Source organism: Mastigoproctus giganteus, chromosome 7 (genome assembly GCF_048544385.1).
Source record: "Mastigoproctus giganteus isolate SK-2022 chromosome 7, ASM4854438v1, whole genome shotgun sequence".
NCBI lineage: Eukaryota > Metazoa > Arthropoda > Arachnida > Uropygi > Thelyphonidae > Mastigoproctus > Mastigoproctus giganteus.
In genome coordinates this window covers 215,650,435-215,661,081 of record NC_143581.1, presented here as the reverse complement: position 1 = coordinate 215,661,081, position 10,647 = coordinate 215,650,435, and the positions used below count along the sequence as shown (strand labels likewise).

The following is a 10,647-nucleotide window of genomic DNA, read 5'->3' as shown; positions in this document are numbered from 1 at the left end:
TATGCTGTCCAGCAGAACAGATGTGCCACAGTGGAGCAACTGACTAACCAATATGGCACACGGGTGATACATGGCCCATTTAAATGTCAAACATGCATTAAATACTAGTATTGTTAGGATACTGCCCCTGCTGATGACCAATACAAACAAATGTGCCTATAGTGGGTACAGAAGTGGAGACAGCAGATGAATAGAAATGGGCTGCCTAGTCTGATAAATCACGTTTCCAACTGCATGAGTGTTTTTAATGCAAAGCTACCTCAGCATATAAAATTTAACAACAGTGATGATATATTATAATAGCACCAATAAAAACTATTTATACTGGAAAAAAGAGAATAAACTTTTTGCTATATTGAAAACTAAGAATAAGTAGTCACTTTTTCCCCCACCCCTTATTGGTAACTAATACTCCTCAACAGCTTGCATATTGTGTTATTTGAATGAACAATATCTAACCATCATACCACAGATTTGCAATTAATACAAATATACATTTTGGAATTTTCAAAACAGTTGCATAAGTGGGGCTTTTATTTATAAAGAATTTAATTTATTTGAGTATTTCATTTTGATAATTCAGTAAAGCACAATTACTTTATTTGATTTATTTGTATTACCAGCAAAACTTAATTTTTTTCCTTAAATATTAAGGATATCATTTTGAAAATATATATCTTTTAAAATTACTTAATTTTGCATGAAAATAAAGTAATCCAACAATCAAAAATTATATATTTATACAATTCCATTTCCCAAAGGCTTAAAAAGTGGATCACTGGACTCCATATATACTCTTCTTCCACTTTTTCTAATTTAATCAATACTGAGTTAGTTAACCTTGGCAGAGAGTTTTCCCCTCAGACATAATTACATGAACATACATACTCATATACTGTATATATTTGATATGGCACTAAATGTGGAAAGTTAGGCACAAACACAATAGTGAATTTGATTATTTTGTTATCTACAATACATATAAGACCTCTGATAAGGCCACCAAATATCACAAAAGATGCAGGTATTTACAGATTTTAATATGGGATTGTAGGCATACATCTACTGCACCCAATGGTATAACACTGGCATAATTATAGTATTGCTGACTTGCAAAGTATTTATGAGATATGAGCAGAGTTTATGTTATGCTGATAATGACTGCCAGTTTGCTGATTGGTTATCAGGCTATAAAATATGACTTACAAAAATGCTAAAAAAATTTAAAACAAAATTATTATTATTGATATTATCAAAGTTTATTTAGAAAATAATTATAAATATATTCAAGAAATGAAAATTAAAGAGAGAACACAAGCAAATCCACAAAGCTTTCCTTTTCTCTGTTAAACTATGTTATACATATTCTTGTTTACATTCTGTCATGATCACCAGGTCAGGAGTTTACTAAACCAAGAATACAATTGTTAATTGTATCTGGTAGTCACAGGCTTGAACTATGGTCCACTCAAAGAGCATGTGTTACTGCACTCTTGCTCCTGACCATTTAGCTATGTCAGGCCTGTCAAGCATACTTTTTTGGAAATATCTTGCTCTTGAGAGTAAGACTGCCTGTCATCCTTGAATATATCTAAAGTATAAAAATTCACTTTTACCAACAAAGGATAGATAAAATAGCAAAAGTTTAGATCCAGTATGTTATTGTTATTTGTTATTTGGTTTTTTTTAGGAGCATTAGCAACTAAGGCCATATTGCTCCGGGATATGCGGTGGTCATTCCCTGACCTCTCCGCATCCTTCGTATTTGGTGGTGACGGGCTCGAACCCCGGTCTAATCAATAAGTGTGTGCTACGCACTGCTGCTCCTTCCCACCTGGCTACGGAGGCGCCAGATCCAGTATGGGCAGAGACATCAGTACTTGTGAGCACTGATTGGTTTCTCTACCAAAACTGCTTGGCAATATTTTTTTTTCATGCTAAAGCAACTAAGGTTACGGGACATCTGCATATAATGGCTGCTATGGTCAATTTGTCCATTTTGCTGGAGGAAAACTATGCAACTCTTGTCTAAGTCCAAGTAACTTGGCCATAGTGTGAAAAAAAAAAGCCTATAAAAATTCCTCCTATCTTGGATTTGAACTCATGTAGTGGGATATGGTGCAGTGTGGAAGGATGATGATTGTAACTATTGTGCTACTGCAAGTAGCACAGTGTCACCTTGCATGGTAAGGAGACAATACTAAACTTACATTGAGAAAACACCATAAAAAAGATATTCATTGCTCTTTGTGCAATGAACAGTTTGTTTTGACAAAATATGAGAGAAAGCACTCAGTATTTCTATGGAATTGCAACAGATATAAAATAACAATAGCAATTTTAAAAGGAAGGTCATCCAAATTGATGAAGCTTTACTTGTGATGGCTAAATATCACCAAAGTTATGCTCAAAAAAAGGAAACTGCAGTTATTTGAAGGCCATAATTTGAACAGAAAAGCAGGTTTTAAATTTGGTAAAAAAAAAAAAGAAGCAACACAATTTGAAAATTGTACATATTTCTACATTCAGTTTTCAAATTATTTTAAGTACTGAAATATAATTCTTATTACTTCTGTCAAAAAAACCAAGGTGTGAGCAACATTACAAGTATTATTAGTAAAGTAATAGCAGATAGGCAACAGTAATATCTGATGGACGGCCTGCATATAAAAATACTGCTCAATGGAACGTAACTCTTGTTTAACATCCAATATAAGACATACTTCGTATTAATGAATTGCTACCATACAAATATTCTAATTGTGGGGTAATAAAACCATATAACAATAGTTCTGGATCCTCCCAAGTGAATGATATTTATGTGGGGCTGTAGTGGTCTCTCATTTTAAATACCAGAGAATGGAAGATTCTCTAGTGTGCACATGGAGAACTGAATACTCTTCCATTCTCCACGTGCACAAATTGGTGATCGAGGGTCATTCTCTAGACATTTCTACCCTCAATACTCATGAAAGAAAAAGGAGAAATGCATGTGGCAGAAATTTATCACTGTAATGGTCACTGTGTGAAAACTCCCATTTTATCCAATGTATTTTTAATTGACATGGTTTTATTATCCTGCAATAAAAAAATTCATACACAGCAATTTTTCCATTTGAAATGGACCTAAGGTTTGTATCTGCACACCTCCAGTAAATCACCAACAGAACTTTACTGGTTTTAAAAATGAAATGTACACAAACATTATCAAATATTAGTACTATTAAATCAGTAATAAAACAGGTAAATGAACATATGCTTCTCAGCTACTGAGATAAAAATCATGTACAGAAAAAGAAACAAAAAACCCTCTGACTTGGCATATACAACTCCTACTTCAACACACTGCCAATATCTGTCAATAGTTTCTTTATTTGTCAAATAAAATTTTTGGTATGATCCAATGTTTCTTTAATTTTTGGAAGTTCAAAGAAAGAATCTGATTTCCTATTACCTTGATAATAAATTTAAAAATGCTTTGTTTTGGTTCGCTAATTTGACTAGTCAGTTTATTAAGGAATTTAAGTTAAGCTAGCTTACTTACCACAATTAGGTTGGGTTATCAGAGGTTACTTAAATCTCAAATTAATTTAAGGTACAGTAACCTAAAACATTAGGTCAGATTATGAAAGAATCAAAGTGAGGATATGCAATTGGCACAGAGCTTTCCAAACTGGATGTCATGATACTCCAAGGTATCACTAAATTTTGTCATTATCTCTGCATTACTTTCACTCTGATTTTCTTCTTTCACTGCATATATTGATGTAACTGATTAAAATACAACTATTAAATAATACATTAAATATTTATCACCTTTATTTCTTCACGTGATGCTTCACACTCAGTAGCTGGTGAATTCTGGATGTTCTTTCTCTTTGAAGAGTAATAGCTTACATGATCAATTTTAGATGGTTTTGGTTAACCTTGTGCTTAGTACTGCACATTTTCCCTTTCTCTTCTATTGTTGATATTTTTTTTTGGTTAAAAACAAAGCATCAACTTAAGGAACAAAAATGGTGGGGTGTTGAAAATTAAAATTCTGGGTGGAATGTATCAAATTATCTTAGGCACATATGCAGTGTCAGTGTCAAAAAAATTTGGAATGCATTGCATTTTTATAAAATGTCTACTCACTTAAAGCGGACAAACTGCAAAAGCTGAAATTGCAAATTAATCAACACACCAATGACATTACTCAGATGTTTCTGCTCACTGCCAGATGTATGTTATCTTAAGTCTAAAAGTTTTCTGATAAAATCATAAGTTAACTGTAAGTTAATGGCTCTGACTGTAACATGTACAGCCTAACCAATCAACACCCTTCAGGAGCTGTGAATGCAATCTACACTCTACCCATATATCATATATATCAGAGAAATGCCTCATACTACAATCATGCATAAACAAGTGAGATATCTATACAAAGTATAAAGCATTTATTGCTATTAAAAAGAAAGAAAAAAAAAATCACCCTATCCTGAATAAATAGTTGGTCCCTTGGCAGAAAACAAAGCCAAAATAATTTATATTTCAACAATTTTTTTTTTTTTTATTTATATATTTTATATTTCACCCATAAGTGCAATATACTAACTTTAAACATTGTCTTTTCTAGCATTTATCTTATTCATAATGATTGTGTTTCCAACCATCCTTTGTTTTAAGTAGTTTTGTGAAAAAAATTATAAGAAAAGCAAAAATCTAAAAAATAGCTACTAAAACACAAATATTTTGGTTAGCTCCAACTTCATCCCACCAGCAATGTTGTTGTTTTGGTTTTTAGGAGCATTAGCAACTAAAGCCATATTGCTCTGGGGATATGCGGTGGTCATTCCCTGACCTTTCCGCATCCTCCGTATTTGGTGGTCACGGGCTCAAACCCCAGTCTAATCAAGAAGCATGTGCTACACACTGCTTCTCCTGCCCACCTGGCTGCAGAGGCACCCCACCAGCAATAAGTGATTTCATAACCAGAAAAGGGAATGCAGGAAAATACACTCTAAGTAGGCTTGTGCTCTTGATAAGTTTTAAAAACTTTTGGGAACCTACCTTGCAAGAATGTGCTCATAATGTATTAAAATAGGAGCCTATTCTAACAGGTTAAGTTTTAGTGCTGGCCACGGACCAGTGGTTAGCATATGAATAGATAAAAGTTGCATGGCTTTACCATGCAACTGTTTTTTATGTTGAATTGCTGTGGGAGAGGATGAAGCCAGGCAGCAACCTTCCCCACCCTTTGGGCACACCACTGCTCTATAGCCATATCAAATATACAATGCTAATGATATGAGATTTCAGCTATTCTCAAATGTTTTGAAACCGTGAATACAGAATTCTTTGTAAAAGTCTGTGACTGGGAATTCTGTTGCTTAATTCAGTCCAAAACAGAGCAAATGTTAAAAGTCTAGGAATATGTAACTGATTTCTGTAGTTATTTCATTCTTACCATTCCTAGACCCTATCAATGAAAAAAAAAAAAAAGAAAGAAAATTATAGTCATTATCATTACAACTTATACTATGTACACATATACTTTTCAAGTTACCACCCTCTAGTTTTTAAATACTATTTGGTTACAATGGATGAAGTGAGGTCATCATGTTCCATATGTCTGTCTGCAGAACTTTTGTTTTCAAAATGGTGCCCAAATACTATCCAAAAACAAAAATAAATTTGCAACTTGGAAAGTTTCTTAATTACCAAAACTTCAATTAAAATTAAAACATACAAATTCTTTGGCTGGAATGATCTTATTCGCATCACAATAGCTTAAAATTGCTATCAATATCCATTTTCAACTTCTAAATAGTCTTCTTCAACTTCATTGTCTGATACTTCTTCACCATCTGCAGGTAAATTATTATTCTTGAGTCCCAGGAATGGTGCTGGACCTGTGGGATGAATGTCTAATGCTTTGTAGATTGCTTTTATATCTTCAACTTTAATGTAATATGATAAATTAACTCCAGATAACTTATTCTGCATTTCTTCTAGGATATTGTATGCATCTTTGAAGTTCTGTTGTCGAATACAGTGCTCCACCATAAAGGCATACACATCCCCTTTCCGAACAGCAATTTCCACATTCTCTGCCTGTAGTAATTCTTTGCACTGTTTCATTGCCTCTTCTGGGCTAGTTTCATATAAACGATGAATTTGAACAAACTGCTTAACTAATTCCATTTTTATTCTAAGATGTTCCATTTTCTCTCCTAACTGTGCAGCTCTACTACCAGTGCTCTGTGCTTTCGCTATACATTTAAATGCCTCGTTAAGAGCTCCAAGTGCTTTCTCATAATTTTGATATTCATCAATCTCTACCTGTGCACAAGCATCATAAAAACCTGCTAACAAGTCTAAAGCTTTACCTTTGGTATAAAAATTAATAATGTGTTTCATAATTTCTGGTTCCTGTTTCCAGTCTAATGACTGTAGATAATTGGCAGCCATAACATAGATTTCTCGCTGCCTTGAGACACCAGCAAAAAATATTATTTTTTCCGTGTCACCTGACTTCAACAGTGCTTTCATAGCTTGTATCCTGTTTCCCGCCTGAGTAAATTTCTTTGCTGAAAGATGATAATTTTCCTGCAGCATGCAACATTCACCAATCTTTTCTAATATTCTTGTTCTCAAATGGGTATCTCCTTGGTCTTTATCTATGGTTAGTTTCTCAGCAAGCTCATCTGTGATTAGAACATTATGTTCCACGCAGAGATCTAATGCTTCCACGTATTTTTTGGCAACTGCCAAAAGATCGACAGCCTTCTCAAACTGCCCATTTTCCATAAAGAACTGAGCACAACGATGGAGTAGTTGAGGATCAGTATGTTCACCAAGGTCACTGGCAATCAGTTGAAGGGCACCAAACTCACGTGTTTTAAAGGCAAGCTCTACAGCTTTAGTAAGATAGCCTGCTTTATGGTAAAGCATAACTGCTTTATCTTGATATCCAGGTTTTTCCTCATAATAGTAAGCAACATCTGCCATTTCCTGTGGTCCACTCATTAATGCAAGATTCAAAAGTTGATCTTCTAAACCATGTTCTTTTGAAATACGAATAGCATTATTGTATGCATGAGCCCTAGTAAAAAAATGAATTGCTTCTTTTATACTGTCCTGATTCTCAAACTGTCTTCCTAAATGAAAACATGCAGCTTTATCCCCAGTTTCATTTGCTATTTCTGCTGCTTTATCAAAATTATTACAATAGCAATACACTCTGACAAGTGAATAATAGTCTTCAGCAGATTCGTAAAACTGAAGTGCTGTTTCCATCTCCCCAACACTTTCAAGGTATTGTGCCCACCATCGATGCATGGTATGATCCTTACTTTTCAAAATATAGGCCTCCAAAGCTCTGGGCTCCTCAAAGAGCATTCTTGGAACCTCAAAATGATGAGTTTCAGATTTTTCATACATAGGAATTGCAGCAGAAAGATCACCTTTGGCTTCCAAATGACAAGCATAATTATAATAGGTACTACGAAGATGTATTCTATCATGGGTTTCTGCAACTTCAATAGCCTTTTCCCACTGTCCACTATCCTGATAAAGTTTATTTAAAAGATCATATCTATTACAACTTTTCAATAAGCATTCTGCATCATCAAGCATTCCAAGCTGAACAGCAAGAACTGCCACCCTTGCATCTAGTTCTGGTTCATCTGAATACCGACGCAATGCCTGTGCCCCACGAGCATGACCCATTTTACCTAAACACACACTTGCAACATCAAGGCGTTTTGTTTTAACACACATTCGAGCCATATTTTCCCACACAGATTCACTCTTTATTACTTTAATTGCTTTGAAAGCTTCATCCATGTTGCCAATAGTCAAGTAAAAACTAAAACTCAAAATCGCATCTCGCACAGTTTTATCACACTTCTCCAGTCCAACAAAATCTCTCATAGTTTTATGAATTACTGAAAGTGGTGTTGCTTTCTCTAATTGCTTTTCTTTTGCATTATTTTCACCATCCTCTACCTGCTTATCAGAAATTTTATCAGAGCTAGGAAGTGAAGCCTTCTGTAAAATATATATGTAAGGCACGTGAACTCCGAGTAAATGGTTTTCACTATCTAATGGAAAATTATCTTGAACCAATAATCCTTGTTCTGCAGTTGCATATAAAAATGTTATTAAGATTTGAGACTTTTCTTTAGTTTTATTAACTAATGTATCTTGTTTCTTTTGAATGGCACCAAATTTTCTACTCTGAGCTTGTGATTTTACATTTAAGTTAGGCAATAATTTAGCTTCACACACAATTAATCGAGGATCATCACTTACCCACTGGTGAGATATTGGATAGCGCCCAGATACTGCTTGCGCCATTTCAGCATGAGCTTTGTGGGTAGGTGAAGCAAGTACACTTCCTGAGTCTTCAACACTTGCATTTTCCTCATATCCATTCTCAAAATCAAAAGAAAATATGGAATCTGTTTCTACATCCCAAACAAAAAGACTTGAATCAAACTCTTCTTGTGATTTCATTTTTCTAATTACTAAAATACTAACTTTATTACCTTTATGGTTGCACTTAACAGATGAAATATAACCATTATCTTTCAATATGGCTTCTAAATGTTTTGGGCCAGCATGGGGCTTAGCTTCCCTTCTACTTATATCCCATAACTTAACATAACCATTACTCGTTCCACTCACCAGATAATCAGCACTTAAATCCATACAAACTGGTGTTCCTTCTTCATCAATAAATCCAAGTGTCTGCTTTGTTGTACCCTGGAATGTACGTGCTTCTATCCTATTATTTTCTAAAAGATATACACTCTGTTCACGAATTGCCACTACCTGAGACTCAGTGCTAAATGAGCCCACTAAAGTAGCTTTTCTATCATTAGAATTAATCTCATAAAATAGTAGTCTCTTCACACCCATGACAGCAACATGATCTTTGCTCACAAAAATACCTTTAATATGCACTTCTGTTTGTAACTGAATAACAGTTCCTAACTCCAGTAATTCAATTGTTAACTGTCGAGCAGACACTTGTAATACTGCTACTTGTTCATTGAAACTAAAACACATTTTCTGTTCTGATAAAATATAAATATCCATAGCAGTAATTACCCCAAGCAGTTTCATATTAAAACCCCAGTTCAACAATCTGATTGATCCATGAACATTAATAACAGACTGTACCTGCCATCTTTCATCCTCTGATTGATTAAACTCTGTAACATCATTCCGCCATGTAACAATACGACCATGACTTGTACCAGCAGCTAATACGTTATTTTTTGACTGATATGCCACACATGTCAATATTTCTGACTGTTCTGTGATATTTACATCTTCAAGAGAAAGGATACTATTTTGTCCATTATCAATGTTCCATAACCTTACAATTTTTTCCCCAGTGCACACAGCTAAAGTTGCATCTCCTGCCCAAATTACAGTTACCTCTGAAGTGCTACCACCCATTTTTATCTTTGAAAATTCTGTCAGAATCCCATCTTCACCAATTTGATATTGTGCAATTACAAGTGCTTCAGTAACTACAATGAGCATATCTCGCTTCGAATAATATAATAACCAACGTACCGCTGATTCCATCTGAAGTACATCAGTACAGCTCCCATTATCACTGACATGAAATACCATTCCAGAAATTGAACCAATAAAAAATTCATGTACTTCTGTATGTGCAAGGGAAACTGGAAACTTACTCTGCACACTGCTACCAGGTGGTGTCCATCCTGAAAATAAATTCAATGCCTTTTCATCTCCACTAACAGCAGCCTTGGCTAACCTGCTGATTTCCTCTTCTTTTTCCAATTCTAAATGATTTCTAAAAACAATATCAGTAAGTGAATCTTTCAGATCATGATGGAATATAGGTGATAGAGAACCTTTTGAATCAACTTTCCAGCTAACACAAATTCCTTCCACATCAGCAGTAATTAGCCAGTTACCACTCTGACTCCAACATAATATTGAAACCACTTGCTTATGATTACTTTGTATAATCTGCAACTCTCTATCGCTATCATTCCACACATGAAGATCACCATTCTCTGAGCCTATTGCTAGAGTTTTTCGTATGGGATTCCACTCTAGTGTTGTTATCTGAACACCAGATTTTGGTAGGAAATCTGCTTTAACTGGTAAACCATCATCTCGGTACAAATTCAAAATACCACCTCTTTCTTCGTCATATGATGCTACCGCTAACAGTGGATGCAATTTGTGTAAGACAATTAAAGTCTTGAGGGCAGAACTTTTATCTTCGATTTTCTGATCAATATAAACTGCCATTATACTAGTGGTAATTATGTTATCATTTCAACACTGGCTGAAAAGAGATATTTTTCATTAGCCTTTATTTTTGAATGGTAGGGTAGGAACAATAATAATTCAGATTTGATTTATTTCACACTGTGGTCGACTAAAAAATCTGAAATAAAGTACTGTTTTGGGCAATATATCTGGACTGAATCCGGCTCACAGTTTTAACATTCCCTAATGAAGGGAGATCTTCGATATGACAATACTCCATTGCTTTAAACATTGCAAACTAAAACCGGCATCAAAATGGAAGTACACACATGCAACTTATAAACGCGTATATAATTAAATTCAACCAAACAATATTCTATACACACAATACGAAATTAT

General features: G+C 34.5%; 1 protein-coding gene across 1 annotated transcript; it reads right to left on the bottom strand.

Annotated features, from left to right (window-relative positions):
- Positions 1-5,784: 5,784 nt before the first annotated feature.
- rempA (intraflagellar transport protein rempA) lies at positions 5,785-10,287 on the bottom strand. The gene is made up of 2 exons (XM_090378563.1): positions 8,211-10,287; positions 5,785-8,165 (listed from the first exon to the last, which is right to left on the bottom strand). The coding sequence occupies exons 1-2, from the start codon at positions 10,285-10,287 to the stop codon at positions 5,785-5,787; spliced, it is 4,458 nt and encodes a 1,485-aa protein (XP_090234689.1).
- Between the last annotated feature and the right edge of the window lie 360 nt (positions 10,288-10,647).